Below are 26,279 nucleotides of genomic sequence, written 5' to 3' on the forward strand. Positions count from 1 at the left end.
CAAGCAAATCATGTCTGGCCCTGCAGAGCAGAGTGCAGTTCCCTCAGCACCTCACCCAGCTTACTGGTTATTTGTTGGACACACAAAAGTTTGTGTTGTGTTCAGAGAAAGCCAAGCACAGGCTGTTTGTTGACATGCTGCCACCAAGTTTGTCTTTGGTTTATGCAGCACAGATACAAATCTGGGCTAAGGCTGAGGCACCAAATGTGCTTTCCCAAAATTATGCATCCAAATGTTTGCAAACAATATGTGGGGTAGGTGTGAATTGAAATTTACTTCAAGGAAAATACTAGTTCTGTCTTCCAAAGTACCAGGTCTGCTTTTTCCTTTATAAAACTAACAAGTACAGAAATGCAGAAACTGTATGGAACAGATCCTTAGTGAAGGGCAAATCTGTGTCCTCTTGAAGCAGCATCAAAAGAGCTTTTTTTGAAAGAAGTTTCTAATTTTTCTGTCTTCTCCACTAACATCATGGTTTGTGCCAGTACAGACCAGCAGATGCTACTTTATGTTGCAAATTGATCATCTGTAGACTGCTTTTTCCCCCCACATTAATTTGGCTTTCAGGTTTGCAGAAAAGGGGTTTGCTTTTCCCACTTGTCAGCTGTGTCTCTTAGCTGTTCCTCAGAGTATCTAGGCTGATGAAAGGCTTTGCAGAAGTGATGGGACAACAGTTCTTTCTGTAGATGGAGCTGGCAGCTCTTCTGTGGTGAGGAGCTTCCTGGCTGCTGAGCTGTAGAACAACTCTATGGCCAGTGAAATGGAAGCAGCTCAGTTTTCCTCCCAGCAGAAGAAAGATGCCTATGTGATAATAAAGAGTAACAGCAGAAGCATTAAGGAGAGAATAATAGGAAAGGATAAAAACAAGATAAGCTGAATCCTGCAGGGTAACCTGCAGTACAGTTTACAATCACCCATTCAGCTATTTAACCTTAAAACATTTGTTCCTGTTTATTTTGATAGAGGCCTGGCGGACCCAGCAATGTCCTACGTGATGCATGTCTAGTCGCCAACGTCCTGGATCCCAGAATCAAACAGGAAATCATCAAGAAATTTATTAAACAACACCTCTCAGAGTATCTGGTCCTTTTCCAGGAAAACCAAGATGTAAGGGAAGCTTAGCAAGCTCCATTTGGATTTCAGATTTTGCTGGCAATCACGGAGGTCACATTTCCACAGGTTCCTGTGGTGAAATGTTTCTAACGTGAGGGCTCAGGAGCAGAGATGTGTGGGTGTGGGATGAACTGGCTGATGAGTTGGGAGTCAGTGTCATCTCTCCCAGGATGACTTCTTCCCACCTTAGACCTCACTTTCATGTATCAGCACTGGAGATGTTTCCCCCTCATATAGTAATAAAGAAATTCAAGTTTATAAACTTTCTGCCCTTTAAAGGGTTGAAAAATCAAGCTTTGAAAATTACAGACCTAAAAACTTTGTAAACCAACAAGACTTCCCCCCAAACAAGCAAAAAACCCCAAACAACCAAAATGCCTAAAAAAGGGGGGAAGGGATTTCCAGAAGTGAATTAATCTTTGCAGCTAATTTTTAAACTTCCTGTGCTGATGCTAACAGCTTTGAAACATTTACTATAATCATCTTGAATTTGAAAAACTACCAAAGGACCAACCACAAAACCAACCTTGAATCAAAATGTGGTTTAACAATTTCAACATTCTAACAGTTTGTGACAAAGATGGGGAAAAAAAGTAAAATGCTTCATTTTAAATAGCATTTTTCTATCACAATTTGCTTTTATTAATCTTGCAACTTTCTGACCAGAAAGCACTAATGCTGAGGGGGGAAAAAATCCCATCCTGCTCATGTTAGAGGGATTCGTGTAGAAGTCTCTGTATCCACAGTCCAGCTGAATGGAAGCATCCAGGAATTCCCGTGTTCTCATCCCACTGTTGACTTTAACCTCTTTCTACGAAGCAAAGGCGGTGGGATCAAATGAATTATTTATGGATTGAGTTTTCAATAATACCCACATGATTTAGGTTTGCTGTTATCCTCATTTTCAACAGAACTTGCTCTCTTAATTCTCAGAAGATAGAGTTTGCAGTCTGGCATGTGTTTAAGCACTTTGAATCATAGAATAGTTTAGGTTGGAAAAGACCTTTAAAATCATCAATCCAACTGTTAACCCAGCACTGCCAAGTTCACCACTAAACTATGTCCCTAAGTGCTGCATCTACATGTCTTTTAAATACCTCCAGGGATGGTGACTCCACCACTTCCCTGGGCAGCCTGTTGCAGTGATTGACAACTCTTTCAGGGAAGAAATTTTTCCTATTATCCAGTCTGAACTTCCCCTGATGCATCTTGAAGGATTCAAAGAATTATTAATAGTGGTCAGGTTAGCTTGGATCAATAACACAAACTGCTCTCTGAAAGTACAGCAGCACAGTTAAGTAGTCAGGCTGCTGCTGTTCAAAGATGATGTTGTCCATCTTACTCAGGTGGCCTGGCTGGATAAGATCGACAGGCGCTATGCTTGGATAAAGCGTCAGCTGGTGGACTACGAGGAGAAGTATGGGCGGATGTTTCCCCCGGAGTGGTGCATGACGGAGCGCATTGCTGTGGAGTTCTGCCATGTCACGAGGTGAGTGTCTGGGGAGATGCCCTATGATGCCTCCCAGCAGTGTCACCTTCCTTAAAACAACAGGTTGGCTTGTCTTTTGCCAGATTGGACTCTAAAGGCAGTCTTCAAGTATCTATGTAGAATTCTCTGTGATTAAGAACAAGTGAAGAGTGAAAACCCTGAGAAGCATCACTAAAACCGCATGTACTGTTGAGAGTGAGATGCTGTGGGAATCAATTTTCAATGTAACAGAGGTAAAAATCAGTAGCATTAGAGACCAAGTGAAGCTAACTGCCTCAGACCATGTTTATCGCCAGCCAGAAACAGGGGACCAGTGGAAAGTGCCAGCTGGAGTCTCAGGAGCACCATTGCCTTTGTTCAGGGACCCCAGTCAGAGACACTGCAATTCCCAAGGTTTGATCCTGCAGGCTTTCCTGGCTGCAGCGAGGTGCTGGCTGTTACGAGATGGGCCCTGTTACCCACAAAGCTCTAACCAACTGTGGTTATGTTTGAAATGTGATCTGTAAAGCAGTTTTATGTTAGAGAGCATCTTAGGAATTAGTTTGACTTTTTCTGTGATGAAAGTCTGTCTAGGGAATAGACTGAATTACAGTGTTAGATTTCAGATCTTTCTCTTTATAGAAAACCACATTTGTTTTTTCTGTTCTCCGTGTCTTCCTTCTCTCAGGGCAGAGCTTGCTAAGATAATGCGCACGAGAGCAAAGGAGATTGAGGTGAAATTACTTTTGTTTGCAATTCAGAGGACAACCAACTTTGAAGGACTTCTGGCTAAACGCTTCTCAGGTTGCACCCTGGCTGATGGAACAGTGGTAAGGGGATTTCTAAGAGCAGCCCTTTACTCAACAATGTCTTTGGGAGAAAAAAATCCCTCTCGCACATAGCTATGGAAATGGGAGACTGCAAAAGGTGTCACCTGCAGCCTCCTTTAGCACTGTTTAAGGGTGTTTATTGTGATGTGCTTAGTGGCTTGTAGTTGGGAAAGTGTTTCTTGATATTGACTGTGACAGAGAGCTCACAAGGAGAAAGGACACTGTGTGCTTTTTTGGTTCTCCTAAGCCCTGTGCTGTTTGCAACAGAAGCCACATTGTCAGGGGGAACCACAAAGTTAATTATGACATGGTGCCTGCGTTATGATGTTTGTTCTCTGCGTGGTGATGACACATCATAACTAAAAGTTCCCTCTTCATTTCTAGCTACCACACAGTCACCACATGGTACCAACGTTTAATCCCACATTGTCTGTTGGGTTAGTCTTACTTGCAGGGGCATTAGTGGTTACTAGTTTTCAGTGTCTCATTTGGTAGATTGTAAAGTCAGAGCCAAGAGAAACAGCTCAGTGAATATCTCTGGGGCCATCTCTGTTCTTTTTCTGCCTGAAACCTCAGCCAAGAGCTCTGCCAGCCAAGTGCCCTGGGAGCACAGGGTCCATGTGTGACTCAGAAGCTGCTGGTTTGAGGTTGGCTTCTCTGACCAGCTGGTGTCTTGAAGCCTACTTGGATGTGATAATTCAGCCTATGAGGCAGCCCTGCTGGACCCACTTGTAATTTGCTGTGGATCAGTAGGTGCCGCTAATTAAAAAGGGAAGTCCTGTAAGGTTTTCCTCTTGGCTGAATTTAGATCTCTCAAGAATATGGCTTTATTTTTCTGACAAATTTCATACAGAATCTGCAGCTTTGGTTAAATTGGCTTCAGTAGGTTGTCCCTTTGGAGAGGGTAGGCACAGAGGCTGTTACAACTGAGAAAAACAGGAGGAAAGTGTGTAGTTTGCAATAAAGGAGATTTTTTTGTCCCCCTTTCTGATGTGCCTGGAGGCCTTGACACACTGACAGTGGGTGAGCGTGGTTGTAAGAAGTGCAGGCTTCTTGCAGTGCTCAAGATGAATGTGCTGGTGAAGCACTGGAGAGGAGCCAGACACATGCCCTGTAGTAGGAGGGAGTGTGCTGTAACCTTGATGAAGAGGCACTGCCTGGCACTCTCCAGTCACCTCTGAGTTTGGAAAAGACAAACTCTTCTACAGTGCTTTGAAGTAAAGCAAAACAGACTGTTCTCTAAGGAGCTTCCTCTTTTTTAACAGAAGAAGCCAGAAGTGCCACCTCCCTCCACCAACCCATTTCTGGAGGATGAAACTGGGACAGAGACAGATGAGATTGTGATTGAGAAGAGTGATATGGACAAAGTAAGTCTTTGAAGTTCTCCAGTTGTCAATGAGGCAGTTTCTGTGTTAAAATCTCTAGTGATGCCTAAGCTTTTCCCATCACATAGATTTGAAGGGTTTGTTTTCACAGCAATTAATTTAGTGCAGTTTTGATCCTTTGGGCAGCATAGATTCCCAGTACACCCATGGTTTGCTCTGGCTCACTTCACTGAAACCAAAGCAATCTTTATTTCAGCTAATAGTGCGGAGACAATGTGCCACATGAGAGTGAGTTGGATTCTGTTCTAGGCCATACAGCAGTGGCTCAAATGTAACTAAGGTTTTCTGTCAAAGAAAGATGAACTAACAGAGTTGGGTTGTCTGATCCCAGAAGAAGCTCCCACTACAAACAGTTGCAATTCATATTTTTCCTTGTCAGCCAGGCAAACTGAGCCTGGAGTCACCAGGCAACTCATTGAACTTTCAAGTGTCAGTTTTAGATTTTCACTCTAGATATATTACTTCTGGGATTTTTATCTCTACAGTGCTTTTCATCTACTACCTCTGCAAAGCAGGCAACACCTAACCACTTGTAAAAGCACTGGGTTTCCAAAGCCCTCTGCAAACATTAAAGGAGCGAATAGTAAGTGCCATTGTTTTAATTGGCACCAATATCAAAACCTGTAAGCCCCATCCTTTTTACACTCCAGATGGACATTTTTAAGTGTTCAGTTGTAAGAGTGCCCTCTCCTTGTTTGGTGAGTTTACAGCCCTGTAAATGGGCCATTTGCAGGTGGTATCCTGATGGATGTCCGGACCCTGAGACCTACTCAGATCCATGCCACTGGGGAGATGTGGGGGGTGGTAGGTCTCCACCACCACAATTTGGTGCACTGCATCCCCTCCAGATTTTTGCATGAGCAGGGCAGCCCTCTGCCTTCCACCCCAGCCCAAGTCCTGAAATACAATGATGAAGAAAAGTTTTGCTCTTTCCGTTAAAATACAACTTGGGCAGTTATCAGTGATGTGGAAGACAGAGACTGGGAACTGAGGGAGACAGGTGTGTGATGAGTTCTTTGTGAAGAGCTTGCTTTCCACTGTTTGTAATGGCTGGGAGAAGGTTGGCTCGGATGTCTGATGGCATCTGATGATGGCTCCGTGATTACATCCTTGGAGAAGTCAGTGGTGCTATAAGACACATGAAGAGATAATTACACTAATTAGGCTGTTTAGGGCTGGTTGTATTGAACAGTGGAATGCAGTGCCTTGGCCAGAAGCACTTCTGAGAAAGGAACTGCTCTGCTTCCTGTACATGGGCAGGCTGGTATGAAGCCATCCATGGAGCTATCCCGTGGAATGCCATTTGTAGTGAGGTTGCCCTCTCTTTCTGGGTACACCCTGTGTCAACCCTCACAACGCAGTCTTGGGCTCCCATTTCAGTTTCAAAAGCACTAACATCTGGTGGTTAGTGCTGGTGAGTTCATGTTGGAGGTCTCCTGCTGTAGCTAGCTGAAGAAGAGAATGGGAAGGAAGAGTTGAAGATGAAGAACTTGAGTGATAGAGCTCTTCCCAGACACTAGTCCTGAGAATTTAAGACACTTGAGAGTGTAAGAGGGAGCACAAGAATATTTTTTTCTGGGGGAATCCATGTTAGAAAAGAACCTCTTTTAGTAATCCTAGCAGTTCAATTTAATCTGTTTACTTTGGATAGTAATGAAAGGAAACTGGGCCAGCTGCAGACCTCCTTACTGTGACAACAGTAACCTTTTATTATTTCCATCAAACTCAAGGAGGAAATAGCTTAAACATCTGCAGCTTTTGGACAGGATTTCACTCTCCGAAACACAGCTTCAGTGCTACTGTTAAAAGATTTAGTATTCTCTCCACCAGACGTGCTGGGAGCAGCATGGTGCAAAGACACACATGCACACGCACAGAAAACCAGTCCTGCAAAGGAGTTGCCTCTTCCAGCCTGGTAAATCATAAACATTGTGAATCTGCAACCTTGTATTGGCGCTGCCATCCTGGAGACTTGGCCACTGGAAGGTTGCTGTATTTGCCACCTATTGTTTCCCTCCTGCTCTGCTGAGCGTGTGCATCCGGCAGAAATGGGCAGGCCCTGGCAGAGGGGTTGGGATGCAGAATGCTGGGTAGTGGCTCTCTCCCAAAGCTGTAAAAACGTATATTCTCCAGTCGTGCTCTTAGTGAGGAAGTTAATGAAGCCAGCCTTACAGAGGTGGTCTGGTCTCCATAAACCTGTTTGCTCACTTCAGGTTTGCAGCCATATGTTAGTATTCGCTGTATCTTTGACACGATTGTCATTTCTGAGCAATGCTTACTTAGTCATTCTGCAAAAGACTTAGTGCCATCTCCTCTGGCATTTAGGAAAGTATGTCCTTGAGGGTCTCTTGTTTTGCTTTTCTTATGCTTAAAAGAAAAAAAATCAATTGGAAAAATTTGTATCTTCGTTGGCTGGGAGCTGATCCTGCCTTTTTTTGTGGAGAGAGGCAAGAATTCCATTCCAGAGTCACTGCAGCCCTCTTTGCAGGCAGGGAAAACGCATCAGCTTGCCAAGGAGCAACAGGAAAGATTGTCTATCAATAAGAAACAATAATAAAAATGTAGCTGTAGGGCAAAAATGAACTTTAAGGCTCTGCCCAGCCTGGTACTTGAGATGTAAGCACATGAGTCGTCCCAGTGGCTTCAGTGAGATGAGCTTGGCCACTGTGAGCAGTGTAGTACAAAGCTAAAAAGAGAGTAAACTGGATGACTCCCAAATTGTATGTGCTTAAAGCTCTAAATTGACTTTAAAATACAAGTCTTTGCATCCCCAGAAACGTGCTTCACAGTGAAAGCATTCCGTAATGTTGTCTATATAATTCCAGCTCTTCTAGTAATTATGTGCTGTTTATCTAAATAAAAACATCCAGATGAAGTCTGTAACTTTGAGTTATTCTCTTTTAGTGTTCTAAAATGTAGGGATTTTTCAATGTTTCTTCTAAATAAGTGCTGCATTTCATTTCAGAGGTGACTAGTGGAATCATAGTACTATTCAAAGGGTTCAGCAAGGTTTTATTTACAGACTGCATTTAGATTCTATTGAAACCTTGTAGCATGGGGCAGCCTTTTCTTTAAGGATACCTTGCAAGTGAAAAGATAATTCCTTGGAATACTAGCAGCTCTGCAAGAGGAAGGGAAGACGTGGACCCTGTATATACTGTCAGTTACATGCCTTTGATTATTTGACAGCAAATTTCTGTGTTGTAATATTTCTAAAGACTCAGATCCTTCTGTGCTGTTGCATTGCTGCTTCTTCTGGGTCTTACAGGGCACATTTGAAACCAACACTCTAAATGTTTTCTTACAGCCAAAGAAGCCAAAGGTCCCTGACAACCCTTTCCATGGCATTGTTTCCAAGTGCTTTGAGCCTCACCTTTACGTGTATATTGAGTCTCAGGACAAGTGAGTAACCAGCATGGACTTTTGGCTTTGTTTGAGTTTGAAAGTGCGTAGCAGTTGGATTATGCTCGATTATGTACTCAAGCTTCAGAAAACTCATTTCCTGAAAGTCTGCTTTCTGATTTCTTCAGGAGCAGTATTCGTGGTTCAAGAAAGTTAGAACGAGTGGGACCTTTGCTTGGGCAAAAATGAGTGTTCAGAGGGCTGAATTTGGAATTGCAAAGGCCTGCAGGAACGATGCCCATTGCCTTTCTGCAGAAGAAGCTTAGTGTTTGTGAAATTGCTTCTGTTGCCTCTGCAATTCCCACTGCAGACATACACGCCTTTCTTCCGTCTCATGTCTTCCACAAATAGTAGGTTTGCTTTTTCTGTAAAATACACATGTGGCTTCCTGGCAGAGGACTTTCAAGATTTGCTTTGTACAAATAAGTTATTTGAGATCCTCAGATGAAAGCTGCTATAGATGAGCTGGCTGTAAGATAACATTATCGTTGCTCACAGATTGGGACTTTGTCAAGGGCTTTAATCCCTGGAACCCTTCTTCATCTTCCTCTTTGACTTGAAGGAAAAGAACTTGAATGAAAGAAGCTTTCAGCTTAGAGCTCCGAGAAGTTTTTAGAGTTCTCACCACACTTCCTTGTGCACCTTGGTTCACACCAGGGTTTATATACCATCTCTGTAACAAGTGCAGTGCCAAATGGGAGAGGAGGTAGTTGAAAAATGGTCAAAACAGTCTTTTAAGTGCAGGTTAGTGGCTGGAAAGGAGAAGGAGGTGCCTGCCTCATGTAACTCATCTGTCTATGCCCTTCTAGCTTCAAAGGACTTACACATGAGAGAGGGCATAACTTGAGGCTTGTAGTGCCCTGATTTTGCCCAGACTCAAAGGTAGCCACTTGAAAAAGCTTTCCCATGTCCCATCAACCTTTTATGCTTTAATTAAACAAGTAAATAAACCTTGCACAATGGTCTATCATGCTGGGTTTAGTTTCTGCTCTGCAGTGTAACAAAGGGAAGCAGATATTTCCCCCCTTGCCCTCTGCCAACTGAGCATTAACTTGTTTGAATATTTCTTCCCTTCTCACTAGGGACCATTTTAATCCCCGTTTTGGTAATTCTACCCCACTGTGCTCCTAGCCTTTTCAGTTGCCTTTTTTCCTCTTTTCCTTTACAATTATGAGATGGTTTATATTAGCTTTATAGCCACAGGCTGTGAAGAATTCAAAGAAATACTGCCACAGTATTCCCCAAGCTGCCCCTGTCTGCCAGAAATTGCTTTCCTTTATGATTTTCTCTCTTCTTCCCCTTTGATTGAACTTTTGAGGAATCTGTTGCTGATGTCTGAAAGTGAGGATTTCTTGGATAAGTAATTGTATTTTTGGGCTCTGAATAGCAAGAATAGTGTGACAGTTGTGTTCATTATTGCCTGAAGTCTATGGCAGAATGCAGCCTGGACCTTTTCTCCTGAAAAATTGCTTCCATACCCATTTAAAGGAACACAGTGCCAAATCTGTAGCAATTTAAGAGGAGACACCTGAAGGAAACACTTTAAAGATGCTGCTCTCCACCCTTAACTGCAATGTAAATATCGGATTTCTTAGCAGCAAAGCAGATTTCATTTCTGGTCCTTTGGGATGTGTATCTTTAGCTCTCGTTTGTGGTCTGTAGGAGCAACAGGAGCACACACGTGTGAGCTGAGCTGTTCTGCTGCAGTGAAGGAAGAGCTCTGTCAGGTCTGCAGTGCTGAGAGTATGCAGAGCCATGGTTAAGTGTGCTAATCTGCACGTGTGTGCTCGGATTGTTCGGAAAACTGGCACTTTCTCTCTTTGGTGTGTTTGTGACTTCATGAGGAAAGGGGCTTCCAAAATGCCAAGTCCATGGAAATTATCCTACAAGTGGTCCAGATGTCTCAGTGCCATTGCCCTTCCCCAGTGCTAGGCAGATACCAGTTGTTCACATCACTGAACAGCCCAACTGACTAAGCACCATGTTCTTCTCTCGTGCTGCTGGGTTGCGTAGTTCCTCTTGTGATTTCCAGATATACAGAAAAACACTGAATAGGTTGAGTGAAAGAAAAAAGTAGGAGCCGTATAGAAATGAGTGGATTTAAGAACCAGAATAAAATTTCCTTTACTGGATTTCATTTCATATTTTCTCTTGGTTAGATTTGGCAAGTTCTTGGTCCCAGTAAATATCCTACTGGTAGGAAATACCACATCTGCACTACCAGAGGATTTTCTTGGAGCTTTTTTGAGAGTCTGTAGATAAAATGTTCATTTTCTGTAGCTCTCCTGCCTTCTTCATGTTTCATCTGCCAGTGGCTTTTCCTGACAAATTCTTTCTGCTCCCATTGTACCATGCAAAGGTTGTTAGCCTTTATATTGTACTGGGCCAACTGAGACTAATGTGAAAGTTTGATTGACATCAACTTAAGTGTGCATTAGTAATGTATTAGTTCCCTTAGTGCACAATAGCCCATGTGAAATAAGAGCACATCCTCACAGCCTGCCTTTGACAGGCAGTTTGTCCAGGTTAGAATCAGAGCAAGCATGAAGATCCAGTGCTATTCTCCCAGCTCCATCCCTGACAGTGTTCAGGGCCATGCTGGATGGGGCTTTGACCAACCTGGTCTAGTTGAAGGTGTCCCTGCCCATGGCAGGGGATTTGGAACTAGGTGATCTTAGGTCCCTTCCAACCCAGACCATTCTGTGATTCTGTGACAGCTGCATTTGCTCCTATATCCCAGTTGACAAGACCTTGGGGGACCAAGAAAATGTCGATATACTTCACTTGCCTCAGAGAAAAGGAGAACATGTGGAGTAAGCGTGAAAAAACAAAAGCCATTGACATTCCTGACTATGTCTTGAGACTGGGAGAATGAAGGAAAAAAAAGTGGCTGGTAAATACTAAGAAAGCTCCACTTTGTTGCCCAGATGGAGCAGAGTGCAGATGCAGAGGTGGAAATGCAGCTGCTTGGTTTCGTGGGACTTTTGACAAGGAGCAAGCCACGTCGGCTTTACTTGGGAACCTGAAGGAATGCTACAGCTTGCAGCACGTGTGAGCCCTCCTGCAGCAGCCATCTGTTTGGCTCTCCTACAGCTACAGGGGGAGGTCTATTTTGCTTCACTGTGGTCAAATACAATCAATGCTTTGGTTCAGTGTTCAATTGCTGGTGCCAGTGTAGAGATTTATCACATCAGTTGAGCAGCTTGATGTTTTTATGGTTCTTGTAACAAAGCCGAGGAACTGTGTGTATCTGTAGAATCAGAGGTATGTAAAGTACTTAAAGCAACAAGCAATAAGCATGAATAAAGGGGCTACTTGTCTTTGCAATAGCTTGTGAGGCTGGCTTATGCCAAAGAGCCTTGCTTCATGATTTAAAGCCCTGTTATTGCAAGCACATGGTGGATCACCCATGGTAGGAGCTCATTTGCTTTGGTACAGCAATCTGGGTTTATCAAGGAAGTGACAGGTCACTTTTTGTACTGGTGCAGTGTTGTGGGTTCTTTGATAAGCTGCAATCAGAGTGGGTTTTCTCCTTTATAAGACAAAAAAAAAAGAAGGGACTGAAACTAGGGAAGAATTTTCATTGTTGGCAGGTTTTTTCCCCTTTCATTGGCAGAGGAAAGTGAGAACGTGCTGAAGAGTCTCAGCTGCTGTGCTCCTGGTGCTGGTGGTAATGCTTTACCCATCCCAGGAGACCCTAACCCAGTCTCTTTGCATGAACTCTAGTGTTGTGCTGGGTGTCCTGTGAGCTGGCTTAAGACTAGGAGAACACTTCCAGTTGAAACTCTTTGACAGGCTTTTAAAGAAGAGGTATCACTTCTATGGATGGCATTGCAAGTCTATCAATTGAGTATGTTCCTGAAAAATAATGATGATATATTAACTATAAAGTAATGAATTTTGTCCTATTCTCCTTCTAATGATTTGGCTTTCTACTTATGTACCCTGGATTAGCCATTAGTTACACTCTCAGCAGTAAGAGGGGTGAAGGTTGTGCAGTGGAAGAGGAGAGCAAGGGAAATGAAGCCAAGATGGCAATGGAAATGAGATATAAAATACAGGAACCTCACAGCTCCTTTTGGTCAGCAGAGTGCCATTCTCATCTGAAATGTCTGTATATTCCTCAAAAGCCAAACTTCCTTGTCAGAGGTTGTGTGTATTTGTGTGTCTGGGGGAGGAGGTTTATTGCTGTAATTCAGTTCATCTGGCAAAGGTTACTCCACTTAGTTGAGTCCTGGTGTCAGGAGAGCTGGTCTTGGTTCCTGACACGGATGTGCTGTCTCTGGAGGAGTAGGACTAGAGGAATTCCCCAAGATCAGAAGATTTCTTTGGGTCTGTATTGATGGTCCTGGCCCTCTGCCATGCTAAAAAGCCTTTTTGTCATGATGAAACGATGGAGTGAAGTTTATTGTTGCCTAAAGACTAAAAAATTTGAGTAAGGACCAGGTTATAATGAATCGCTGGAGACAATAGGAGGGCTTTTTGTGCTTTTAAAGAGTTCTAAGTAGGAAGTGCACTTTGTGCTCATGCTAAATAAAACTTCTTTAAAGGATGTGTGGAGTTGTGCAAAACCAGGTGGTATCCAAATGGGACCAAGAAATGGCGAATGGCACACCATTTTAAAAGCCAAATTCCCTGAGGTCTGCTCCGGAGGCCGCTGATATGGGAAGCCTGACTGTTACTTTTGCTGGTGCCAGGAATGAAACTTGAGCATACGCTTTATGCACTTGCATCAGATGTGCTGAACCCAGTCCTGGCAGACTTGTGAGCTTTCATATGTGGCTGGAGAACAGATTGAAGCTGCCACTATAACTCTTGAGTACAAAAGGCTGTTACACATCGGTCCAGTCCGCATTATTGTATGAGCTTTGTGCTGGGAGAACAGAGATAAGAAAGGGCTGGGATACCCTGCACTGCTAGAACCTCAATGTGTTTGCTGGCGTCAGAAGACAGGGCATCTGGTTTTAAGCATTATTCTCTATCTTCCCTTTGTTTCCTCTCCCATCATACTAAAATATCCTTCTATTGTTCCCCCACATCAGAAACCTTGGTGAACTGATTGATAGGTTTGTGGCTGACTTCAAGGCTCAAGGTCCCCCCAAGCCCAACGTGGATGAAGGAGGAGCCGTCCTGCCCAGCTGTGCCGACCTCTTTGTGTACTACAAGAAGTGCATGGTGCAGTGCTCCCAGCTCAGCACAGGCGAGCCCATGATAGCCCTGACCACCATATTCCAGAAGTACCTTCGAGAATATGCCTGGAAAATTCTGTCTGGAAACCTTCCTAAGTGAGTTTTGCTTTCAGAGTTGCACTTAACCCTGCTACTTGGGTACCCAGTTCGTACTGTGATTCTTCACTGCCTTAGCTCAGCACTATATATATTATAATTTCTGATAGAGGTGATTTATTTGTGTGATGCTTACCTGTAACTCCCTCTGCTCTGTAACATTTTGTACATGTATGAATAAAATATCTAGATGTAAATCCAGTGAAAGTACAGGGAATTGTTAGGAGTTTACACCAATATGGGTAAGTATACAGGCTAAAGGAGCTTCTTGAGATACTGCCAACCTCCACGACAGATAATTTTGTATGCTATTTCCCATCTTCAGTTTGTTTCTCTTGTGAACCTGGGAGCAGCAGAATCAGTTTCTGAAACCAATAAAATCTTTTGCAGATGGAAGGGGAGAGGGTTACATCCAGACAAGTGGAAAGATAAATTTAATGTGCATTCTCCATCAGACCTCAGTTGCATTCCTTATGCGTTTTTTTGTGTGCTCCATTTTTGCTGTCCAAGATAAATATCACTGTCCTATTTTATTTTTTTTTCAATGGATTTAGATTCTGAAGAGTTGGGAGGTAGGGAATTTCCTGACTCTAAACTGTTCTGAGTCTTTCTTTGCTGATACACGGCTCTTAATCACTATGACACAGTGGAAAGAAGCCACATTTTCTATAATTTACTGTGTTGATATCATCAGTCTTTAGAACAGGTTACCACGTTTTCAGATGCATGCTGACATCTGTTTAGTACTGAGGAGATAAATATGACAAGCTGCCTGATAGTTACTGAGATTTTTCTGTAATCTTTAATTAGATTTTGAGTAACTGGCAGTGAAGGTGAAGCTAGCTGGGGAGGGCTCTATTCCACTTGCATTCTAATCTCCCATGTTGTGAATGAATGAGTTGCCCTTTGTCTGAAGCTTTGATACAAAATTCTGTTAGCCTTTCTAAAAGATATTCCTTCATCAAAATAACAGGTTTGGGTTTGATGCAGGATGACACTGACCTGTGTTGCATTGGACTTTGTGGTCACAAGGGCTTTTTATGGCACTAAAATTTAGTAATAAGTTTGCAATGTGTGTGTCTGGACACCTGAAAGCTTTACAGGTTTTGTCTTGTTTTTTATCCAGGACAACTAGCAGCAGTGGTGGGCTCACCATCACTAGTTTGTTGAAAGAAAAGGAAGGCTCTGAAGTGGCAAAATTTACTTTAGAAGAACTGTGCCTCATTTGCAGCATCTTAAGTACTGCAGAGTACTGCTTGGCGACCACCCAGCAGGTGAGCTTTCCTCTACAGCACCTCTGGGATTGCACCCAACAGCAGCCCCTCTTCTGTCAGGAGATGCTGTGCTCCTCCCACTTCAGGGTTAAGCTGCTGTGGAGACTTGAAGAGCCAGAAGTACTAAAATACCCAGAGTACTGTCTGATCCGCATGCATCCTGTTGGTTATTGAGTCCTACATTATTAAATCTGTATTTTGAGGAAAGAAAAGTATTGATTTTTGCTGTTTCTACCTGAGAAAAGTCATTTGCTTGTAATACTGCTTTGCAGTGTCAGTTTTGGATTTAGTCCTTTTATACTTTTTGCATAATTTGTTTTACATTGGGGACCAAGTGTAAAACAAACACCCCTTGTGGTTCATGATCTCCCTTTTGTAAAAACAAGAAAAACAGTCATTTAAAATAGGTTTGGGAAAATGCTTGCATGAAATATTGGGGCAAGGTAAATTGATATGCTTTGCAGCCCCAGTGCTTGTTACATTCAGGTGCTTTCAAAATGCCATAGGTTAGTAGATGAGCTGTGATGTTTGGCTGTATCAAGGCCTCTCCACCACTAGAACTGGCAATCCTCCTCCTTTGGAGTTTGGGCACAGGCAGCGTATTGAAAAACATCTTTATTAGCAGGACAGGTGCCACAGTATTAAGCTAGTACATTAGCATGTCATACTAGAGTTACATAAATGACCTTGGAGGTTTACTTTGAGGACATGGTGCCACCATAGGCCATCCTGGCAGGTTTAGGGTGTCCAACAAGGAGAGATTTTCAGTGTTCACTGGCTGAGTTTTGGTTATAGTCTGGGCACACAGTAAGTTTTTAAAAGCTGACTTTTCCAGGATATAAGTTTTCAAGAATGGTCATTTCAAATAGGAAATCTGATCTTTCTGTTGCTTGTTTTGTTTCCTAACAGTTGGAAGAGAAACTCAAAGAAAAAGTGGATGCAAGTCTAGTGGAGAGAATCAACCTGACGGGAGAGATGGACACTTTCAGCATGTATGTTCAGCAGATACATCCTTCCACAATATATCAAAATCCTAGTTTGTCAACCAGATGGTGCTGGAGTAATACAAGGCCAAGATTCCAGTGTTGTAGGACCCAGTCAGCAGTAGAACCGGCCCAGATACGTAGGCTAGGCATAGGCATTTCCCTGGTGAAGGAATGGTCATCCTTTGGCTAGTCCAAGAGCAGCAGTAGTACAGACTTCAGATGTAGTTGTTCCCCATCGTCCTAGCCAAAGGAACAAAAACACTGGAAAGGGGAAAGGAAATTGTGAGTTCTCATCTAAAACATCATTTGCATCTTGGCAGCTCTAGGAGGTGACTGCTACATTTCAAGAAAGGAAGCTATTTCAGTACATTCCTTCCTGCTTTAACTTCCCCCTGTTAATCAGCAGCCTTGTCAGTATGATCAAACCCCATTTCAGATGACATAAAAGACTGATCCAATCTTATATTTGGGGATTATAATTGAGAGAAGATTATCATTCATTAAAATAACTTTTCACGTAACGATGCTAAAAATACTCCCTTCTGACATCCTCTCCACCACTGACAAACAGATTGAATGTTTTTTGAGAGAAGGAAATTGAGGCAAAAAAAATTGTTTTGCCTCACATCAGACAAAAGAAAACCTTGGTAAAGCTGGGAAAATAATCCCTATCAGCAGCTCTCCTCCTCCCTAAAACTAAGATTCAGCCCACACAGCAGTAAGACCTTTTATTTCAGAAGGCTTCCTTCCTATGATTCCTCCTCTCTTGCTCCAGTGGGCAGGATCCCACTGAATCTCCATCCAGGTTTTTCACATGGTCTCAGGCTCCATTCCAGGCTGCAGAGGCTCCCTTCCCTTTAGATATTTCACAGACCTTTTAAAGAGTAAATCCCTGATCAAAATCTGGGGTTGCTGTGTCCACTAAGCCAAAGCAAGCAAGGTAGCTGGGAAGTAGAAATAAAATATGCCATATGATGGGGTTTTCTTAACATGGATAAATCAAAGGTGAGTTTTGTATTTTCTCATGACCTGTCCATCAAGAGCCAGCTGCCTTGAGTCGCTGCTGTTTCCACTGTGGCTGCCTCATGAGGTGGTTGGTTGTAGGCAGCCAGTATGATGTGTTTTGGAAATTGTTTAAATGTATAGCTCACGTTTGCTGTTTTGGACAGCTTTAAAGTTCAGCTGACAGCCTTGATGCATCTTGTAACAGGCTTTTTAATTGACTTTCAGTCTGTTCCAATACAGTGCTTTGTCCAGTCTTCTGTCAGTGTAAGTCATAGCTATAAACCTCTCTGGCGTTTGCTCATTCAACATCGAACAAGTTGTTTCTTTTGGGATTTGATGTCTTGTTAGGCACAGTCAGAAAGAGCAGGATAAAACATTGCTGCTCACACACCCGGGAAAGTGTTCTACCTTTGCAGAAAGGAGAGTGCACAGCCACCCCAGATGTGTATAAAGTGATTGACGTGAGATGGGGGGATTACCCCTGGGGTGGCTAAATATTTTCTATAGCTATGCTGGAAAATGAGCTCTTCTTGAAGTTCAAAAGTAGGAAAAATATTGTCATTTAAATCCAGAAATCCATTATTCCCATCCCCCTGCCCTACTGATCTGTTGTGAGATCGTGGGTAGTGTTCAGAGACCTCTTGAAGGCCTGAAGTGTTGAACATATTGTACTAAGAGCTTACTCTATTGCTCATTTATGGCCTTAGCTTCCCGATCTGTGCATCTGTCAGGGATTGTCTGAGGATTCATTAACTGCTCCTGAAGTACTGTTATGTGCTGCCCAGGGCAAAGATGTGAAGTGGCTTCTGGCAGAACCATGTCATGATGCTTTATGTTTGCAACACCACTTTCTTGCTGCACTCTTCACCCTCTACAGCCAGTATTTATTTTGAAGAGTAGACAAATAGGTTTTTCTTCCTGATTGCAATTCTGTGGTTTTTAGGTGAGAGCCTGCACTTGGAACAGACTCCTCATGGGTGGGCACTAGTGATGAGGTCGTTTTCCTTCCACTGAGAGGATTGTGTTGCATTTTGATGCTGAATCACAGCTCTTTCCTTAAGGTCACTGACAGCAGGTGCCCTGCAAGAGTCAGCTGTGCCCAAGAGACATTGTTCCAGTCCAGCTGGTGGAATCCCCCAAGGAAGTAAATCCTGCAGAAGCAGAAGCACCAGCAGAAATGGTCATAGGCTTTTTTTATCCCAATGCAAGTTTTAGATCATATAACTTGAAGCCAGTATTCTCTTCATCTCCCAGACTAACTTTTCCAACTAATTCTGGATGAGTTTGCCTTTACAAACAAATTAATTGCTCTGAAGGAACACTCCTTTACTTGTTAACCTGTTCCAGACTTTGTGTACTAGAGCTTTAGGAAAGGGAACAGAAAACCCCTGTGGGTTGCATGGAAGAACATGACCCAGCTCCCAGCAGCAGAATTAAGAGGGGGTGATACCATATCTCAATGAGGAGGTGGATATTTAAAACTATTTTGAAGAGTGAGCTCCAGAATAGTACCCAGAACTTCAGAAAGAAGATGAGGGGGAGGAAAACCGTTTGGAAGAGGCATTAGTCAGATTTCTTACAGATCTGTAATTCCCATCTATGCTACCATCATGAGAAAGAGCAAAAGTAAAATCCAGTTTTTACATATATAATCCCAAAGTTGTAAACAGGCATCTGTGGCAGATTTAAAGTTTACACTTCTTTAAAACTGTACTTACTCAGTGAGACACAGTCACTTATTACTTCTAGCAGAAGTTGTTTGTAATGTGAGTACTTGGTTATGTGCCCTCAAGGGTGGTCTGAGCTGTTGCAGACAATATTTCTTGGCTGTTTTTTTTAGGATCAGTTGCACCTTTATGCCCAACATAATATGGGGGCATCAGATATGTCTCTAAGCAATATTGTGCTGTTAAGAAAAAAGAAGGAGGGAAATGTGTTTGACTAATGTGTTCTTTAGTCTGGTATATGCCTTTGAGAAACTCAAACAATGGATGGCGGCAATCCTAGACATAGTGTAAATAAGACATCTGCCTTGATCTCAAATGGGAGACACATTCAGAACTCATGCAGATGTACTTTTTGAAATCCTCTTTGCAAGTTTCTGTGAGTAGTAGAATATTGGCTGTGAATAAGTGGAGTGATGATAAAATTGTAGTTTTATGTATTAAATTTGAAGGCAAATCCAAGTCTGGGCTTGTATTCTTGGGGGTTCTTTTTCTTCCTGATGTGAAGTTGGGGTTTACCCGATGTGACACCTTTGATCTCCAGCTCCTTCCATGTGTCAAAACAGAGAAAGGTCTGCTGTTAAAATGTTCTCTCTGCACTAAAGCTCCCTGATGAACAGCATGTAGAAATTCCCAGCTCCTTTTCAGTACAAGTTTTAGCCATGTATATTCACAGCATAATGCAACTGTCAGCCAGTAGATGATTTTCCGCCTTTCACAGTCAAATAAAGCCTGTTCTGGCACTGTGACACTCAGTACTGTTCTAAAACTCATGGCTTGACTTTTTTTTGCAGTGTGATCTCCAACAGCATACAGTTGTTAGTGCAGGACCTGGATGCAGCCTGTGACCCTGCCCTGACTGCTATGAGCAAGGTAGGGTATGGATTTGTTTTGGGAAGAGGTACCCTTAAGATCCACGTGCAGTTCTTGGTTGCTTTGATGGCTTTATTTCACAATTGACGTACCCTTTTGCACTGCTATATATTGATTTCTTCTTGCTTCTTAGAGCAGCAATTGCTTTATTTACAAATATATCCTTTTAAGTTGCCATACATTGATTCCTTCTTGCTTTTTAGAGCAGCAATTGCTCTATTTATAAATATATCCTTCAGATATATTGTTCAGATGAGAGCTTTCAGTCTTTTGCAACACAATAAAACACACAAATACTTTCTGTAAGTACATAAGGCTTTATTTTTCACTCCTAATACCAGTGAGATCCTTTAAAATTGGGAAAGCTTTTGTCAGTATGAAATTTCAACTACAGCTTCTTGTTTGCTGTTCTCTTTGTGTTCTTTGACAAGGAGTTTTACTAGCCTGGTTGGTTGTGGCTGTTAAATGGAGGTACTCAAAGGGTAATAAGGAACTGAGATTGAGCCCTATTGCTTCTGTGATCCTCTCAAGGACATATGGAGCCATTCCTAGGGAGGCCCATATGATTAGTGCTCAAGGATTTTGTTGCAGTTACACTGCTGGCTTTTATAAGTTTGAAATGCAGAGCTGTGTTTTCTTGCCAAAGTATTGTGAAAACCCAGACTGCTTTAGACAGAGGTGAAGACAACAAAAGTGGATTGAACAAGTTTTTTTTTTTAATTAGAAATATTAAACATAGAGCTCCATTTTTGTAGGATCAACACACTGTCTCGCTGCCATGAATTTTAATAGCTTTCTGCTTTATGATGTATTCCAGCTGTAACTAGCCCCGCCACCCCCAGCTAATATTTGAAGTGGAATGCAGCTGGTAATAGAGCTTGTATGTGTTCCAAGTGAAAAGAGGATTTTTTTTTCCGCCTGTAAAGTAACACTGTTAGGAAGGGCTCAGCACTTCAGGTGTTGTGTGTGTGCTGTGTCAGTTCCTTAGATCTCCTGAACCTACGGAGTGTAGTAGTATTTGAATCACTTAGCTCTGACTGTTTATACTCAAACCACAACCTTGAGAAAGCAGCAGCTGGTCGGCCATTTATTTTTGTCTTTGGAACACTGGTAAAATGCAGCACATGTGATGGGACTGATGATACATAAACAAGTTAAGTGTTATGAAATTAGCTAAATAAATACTTGTCACTTGTGCACACATTCTACTATTTGCATCAGACAGAGTCACATTTATGTGATTTTTACTAAGTCTGGGTTTGATATAAGAGTTTTTTCCTTCACCCTCCTCCTTCCTTTCCTTCAGGGATGGATTTTTACTCTGACAGTTGAATAAGAAATGCATATGATTGATTATTTAAATGCAGAGTTAGTATTTGGAAGTGTAAAATTTCAGTCTGTATTAAAGGAGTAAAGGCTGTGTGGCTGATCCATTCCAATTTTCCTGTACTGGGAAGGCATGTCTGTCTCAAGACCTTCACTCCATTAGGACTCTTCCTTTGTTTAGCTTCTTTTCATTTACTTCACTCTGGTGTCCTCCAGGATTGAACATTCCCAATCCTTTGTTGGAGTCTGGCTTTTCTTTTTCCTTGCAAAAATGTTCAGTAACTATAGAGGTAAATTAAGAAATACTTAAACCTCTAAATCGACTCTGGCTGCAAGCCACTTAGAGAGATTTAACACAGAAAAGGGCATTGTGACTATTGCTTTCAGCTGGGAATGGTACTCGGTTTTCCTGATTCTTTACCTTGTGTGTTCTGGAAGAAGTGGTAAATGATGAGGAGGCCCCATGTTACAAAATGTGTAGGTGTTAATCTTTACTCAGACTTTAGAGCAGGTGTAGAGTGATTAAACACGGCTGTAGGATGGGGTGCTGGGGTGGGAGAGGAATTTGCCCTAAAACCTCATTGTTAAATTCTGGATAACAAAGTACTGAGAATGTGTTGTACTGATCTATAGCAGGCCCTTAAACTGTCTGGTGTGCTTTATTTTTAATTGTTGGGATAAGGGAACTGCTAATCTGCATGGGATATTTTTGCCCCAATTAAGTTTATGGATTGCACTGGCTAAGCCTTGATTCACTTGCTGAATTAAGCTTCGATTTATATGTAAAACTGCTGGTAAGTGGGGCTGGGGGACACTTTAGTGACTCGTGTCGATCGCTTGCTGGGGTTTTATATTTTGCTAAAACCTTTTGGCACAGCCAGAATTTCCTACTTCCTTTACAGCTGAGTGGACACCAGCAAGCGCTTGAACACGGAGCTTTAATAATCTCTCCATTACATACAAGGAAAACCCCAAGAGCAGAGCAATCAGAGCTGCCAACTGCTAATTAAAGGTCACCATGGGTGCATTTTAGCACTCAGACAAGGTGCAGTGTGTAACAGTGCAAACCAGAACTCGTGTTGGAAAACAATGGAGGCAGTTTCAAAGGCAGCAATATCTGCTGCCTGCAGCAACCACTGGCTTTTCTCTCCCCTCCCACCTCTTCCTGCATGAGCAATATGTGGTCAAGGGTGAAGGTGCTGGCCTGGTGGTTACGTGTGCTCGCCATGCCCAGTCTGGAGCCTGTCACTGGCAGTGGGATGCTGCTGAGCATGGGGGGACTTGGAGATTGATCCGTCTTCCATTAAATTATGAAGCAATCTCTTTGCTGGAGACCCAGGTCAGTGCTGGACATGGAGGAAGGACCTGGTGGCTTGTGGTTTGGTGCTGTCACTCCATTCCTAGCTTTTTGGGGACACAGGGACATACAGAGACATGGGGCCCCGCAGCTGGGCAGACCCAGGGATGCTCTTGAGGCCCTGCCTTGCCCAGAAAGTAGTGCAGCTCTTCTTATGTGCCAAACCACTCCACTTTTGTTTAGGGTTTCTCTTTTCTCCTCCCTTTTTAAGAAAGCACCCTAAAATCTTGACAGTCCTGGGGTTTTGTAGTGAAAACCAGCTCTGAAGGTAGCACCAGAGCTTCAAACCCCTTGCAGGCAGCTGCGTTGCCCCGTGTCCTTGCAGTGTGCAGGTGCCTTTTGGTTGCTGTCAGAGACCCTGTGTGCTGGGATTCTCCCTTTGGCCGGTGAGTGCGAGGCCTCACTGCTCCAGTTCTTTGGACTCATTTTCAACTTGTGTATGTAAACTATGTGGATATCCCAAGAAAAACATAGGACGAGGGAAAAAGAGGCATAAATTTAAAATGACAGGAACAAAGCTTTACCAGAAGAGTTGGGCTCATATTTCTTCTGATGACTTTTCAGTATGTGTACTATTTCTTTCATTGCAGCTACTGGTCTTTTCTTTGGGTGAAACACACCCCCATACACACACACAAAGGGCTATTTTTACTAGCCGTGCTTTAAAGGTTTGGTTGTAAAGTATTGCTTTTGGAATGAAGACCAACAAAATGAAAAAGCTACTGTTCTATTGTTGCAATAACTCAACTCAGCAGTCCCTTCCCACTTTCTGGCCGTTCCCACTGTACGGGGATGGTCTGTTGGTTGAGGATCATTGTCTGTCAAGAAGAGCCACCTCTGGGAACGTGCAAGTCCATCAGGGAACTAGGCACAAAGTGTTTTCTTTGGATATGGCTTTTACCATGAGGAGTAGAAAAGCAGTTGTCTCTTGAGCAATCTTCAAATGAAAGATGGAATGAAAACCCCATAGAGCAGGTGATGAGAGAGGGTTCCCTGCTTGCTTCCTGGGTAATGTGAAATGAGCAGGCTGGGGTTTTGTTTGTTTGGTTTCAATAAAGACAGCTTTGGTAGGACATGTGTAGACTCTCCCAGACATTGTGGTTTTGCAAAGAATTTGGCTTCTCTTGCCTATTAAGTTGTTTGGATGGAATTGAACTGGCTGGGTTGCAGGGGACAAAGTAGCCATAATTAAATTAAAACCAGGAATAAAAAACTTGTGCACGCAAAATCCAGAACTTGAGAAAACAAGTTTGAGGACAAATACCTCTCAAAAGGAGAAGTTCATCTTCCACGTGTGCCCACTTTCCTACCCTAATTTCTTATCTGTTTTCCTCCTGTTTTCATCTCCAGCACGAGGAACAGCATCTCCAGTTAGAGCACGTTGGAGAGTGCGTGGTCTCTGAACAGTAGCAGAGCTATGAGTGCTTTTCTGGATGCTGGAGTTCCTTGGTGAAACGTTGCTATATACGTGGGTGCTTGGCCAGTCTTTACCCAATTATCTCTTTTTTCCCACAACTTACATTGTGTACTCGCTGTGTACTCACTGCAAATGAGGCTCAGAGGAAGTCAAGGGAGTCGCACATCTGGCTCCCAGGGGCTGTTCTATTGCATTTCTGCTGACTGTAAATGAAAACAAAATGGGAGGTTGAGTAACTCTTCTTGGTTTATATTTTTTGATGTGAATTTGGGATAAGCTGAAGCATCCTAGCTTGCACACAAGAAGTGTTTTCAGTGTGAGCTATGCTGGATTTTAAAGAGTATTTCTACCTCTTCCATCTATCTGTCATCAGTCTCACCAATATTAAAGTCTTGGCTGCTATACAGGAATCCAGACTTTGCAAGCTTGCAGATATTTTCTCAAATGCCTGTAATCAGGATTTATGTGGGCACTTCATCCTGGCAAACTGGAAACTGTTAAATATTAAGGCAGTCTGGCATGCTCCAAAAACTTTTTTAATCCTAGTGGTCCCCATTTGTATAGGTTACTGGTCACAATCTCTGCTCTGGTGCAAAAAGGGCTGTTCTGGGTTTTCTTTCTGTCTTGTGGAAAGGTTTCGCTCAAATCAGTGTAGTGACAAAGAACTTGACCTTGGTGGTGAATTGCAGTGGCAGTGTCTTAATGATTCCTTAGAGATCTTTGGACAGGAAGTTTGTACAGTTTTCCTTACCTATTGCTGGAATCTTAATGAATTAAACAGTCTCTTTGGTTGTTATTTCCCCTTTGTGCAGATGCAGTGGCAGAATGTGGAACACGTCGGTGACCAGAGTCCTTATGTCACCTCGGTGATTCTCCACATTAAACAGAATGTCCCCATCATCCGTGACAATCTGGCCTCCACGAGAAAGTATTTCACTCAGTTCTGCATCAAATTTGCAAAGTAAGTTACCAGCATGGCACAGAGTGTATCGAGGTCTCTGGTTCTCACTAGCCTGTACGTGCTCATTGGTTTGCTTTCTGGAGTGCAGCATCATGGCTGTTAGTGTCTGGGTGAACATCCAAAGAGGGCACAGAGGGAGGTGGGTTAAGGCAGCAAACACCAGCAGCTGCTGGCAAGGTTAAAAGAAACTTCAGTTTCTTGTCTTAAGTTTCCTGCTGAGGCAGATTTTCTCAGATATTTCTGTTGATTGGTTCTTCCCTACATAGCTAAACCATCCCATAAAATATTGTGATGATCACTGCCAAGTGCAGAAGGTTTTGTGTTGGACATATTTAAAAGGCTTTGAATGTCTGAATTAGACATGACTCCTACTCTGGGAACCTACTTTCCTTCCAGTCATAAGAGTCTGTGGTGCTTCCAGGTACTAAGAAATCTGGTGTGTCATTTAATTCAATATAACTTCTAAAATACCTATTTCACTGTAAGGAGGGCATATGTGATGAGTATATTCTGCATTGACAGTCCAAAAGCTGCTTTTCTGTGCAAAAATATTCACTAAGGAGGAGAATATTCAGGGGAGTAGTTCAGATTTTGGAGAATATTCTAAGTGTTTTCTTGTCAATCCGCTTAATGTTGAGCAGTGTGAAAGAACTGGAAGATGAGAAGGAAATGCCCCTTGCCTCTGAGTTTAGGGTTGAGCTCTCCAGCATCTCTTGGACACCCAAACTTTGAAGCTGTGTGTCTGAAACAAGCATACAGTTCTTTGGGAAGATACTTGGAACTCTTCCCTGCTTGCCTGTGGCCAGCAGAGCTTTGCATGCCAATGCCCCAAGAAAAAAAAATCAGGAGGACTCTGCCAGTTGTAGCTGCTGCTTTTGGTGTTGCATGTGACTCTGCTGGTGGACTTGTGAGCTGTGCCATGCATATCATGTGTCACTCTAAAATACCTTAACGTTTCATTCATCTGCAATAAGCTAATCATCCTGAAATAAACTGTGGCCTGGCAGTTACTGTGTGGGTTTGAGACTGGAGCTTCAGCTCCTGCTTCAGCAGGGAAGGATGCAGCAGGCTCTCCTGAGAGCCCTTTTCTATCTCAGGGTACTCATTAGCTTGCATTAAGGAGCAGTTACTGATAAATCATATTATGACGTTGCCCATAATCACTGTTTGAAATGCTGTCTGAGTGAAAATCTATTGCACTTAAGCCTTCTGTGTGGCTTCACTTGAATTTTGTATCACTAACATGATGATAAATAAAAAACCCCATTTACTCAGCTGTTCAGAGCACACTCTTAATACCTCAGCTTAGTTGCCTCCCTTTTAACTTTATTGCTAAGCACATATCAAGTAAACTCAGGATAAAATGAACATCTAAGCCGAGTGTCTTCATCATAGCTTGTTCCACAGTTGAGCACAGACATCTGTAAAACTACCACTCCACTTCAAAACCTTTTTTAAGACAACTACAGCTCTGATCTGTAGGAAGACACAGTCCTGAGTTCACTGTGCTGTGAATCAGGTGGAGAAGTGAAAATTTGGTTCCTAAGGATTGTTTTTGCCAGATCCTATTTAGAGTTTTTCTGTACAACTTGGATTTAAAGAGAACTAGCACAGTGGTAAGGGTGTATTGATGTACTTAAAATGCTGATGACATTTTAATGCATGCAAACATATGTATTTTTGAAGCTCTGAATTCTTACGGAGTATGCTTGCCCGCCCAATATGAATACCTGGCCTTTTGTGTGCTCCACAACACTGAAAATCCTTTTAACAGGCATTGTACTTCTCCGTATGTTAATGTCCATATCTTTTTGAACTGCCAGCCACTTCTCAGCTCTAATGGATTGTATAAAGCACTAGTGTTGAGTTACAG

The 26,279-nt window shown here is 42.7% G+C and overlaps 1 protein-coding gene across 1 annotated transcript in view; it reads left to right on the plus strand.

The window, feature by feature from the left end:
• Positions 1–26,279, plus strand: part of VPS53 (VPS53 subunit of GARP complex) — a 66,314-nt gene that overhangs the window by 26,430 nt on the left and 13,605 nt on the right. The window contains exons 9-18 of the mRNA XM_034068887.1: positions 964–1,107; positions 2,460–2,602; positions 3,270–3,411; positions 4,677–4,778; positions 8,104–8,198; positions 13,241–13,483; positions 14,610–14,757; positions 15,667–15,749; positions 19,267–19,345; positions 24,258–24,406. Coding sequence (XP_033924778.1) covers positions 964–1,107; positions 2,460–2,602; positions 3,270–3,411; positions 4,677–4,778; positions 8,104–8,198; positions 13,241–13,483; positions 14,610–14,757; positions 15,667–15,749; positions 19,267–19,345; positions 24,258–24,406 — 1,328 coding nt within the window. The remainder of the gene's footprint in view (positions 1–963; positions 1,108–2,459; positions 2,603–3,269; positions 3,412–4,676; positions 4,779–8,103; positions 8,199–13,240; positions 13,484–14,609; positions 14,758–15,666; positions 15,750–19,266; positions 19,346–24,257; positions 24,407–26,279) is intronic.

The sequence above is a fragment of the Melopsittacus undulatus genome, chromosome 13, assembly GCF_012275295.1.
Source record: "Melopsittacus undulatus isolate bMelUnd1 chromosome 13, bMelUnd1.mat.Z, whole genome shotgun sequence".
NCBI classification, from domain to species: Eukaryota; Metazoa; Chordata; class Aves; order Psittaciformes; family Psittaculidae; genus Melopsittacus; species Melopsittacus undulatus.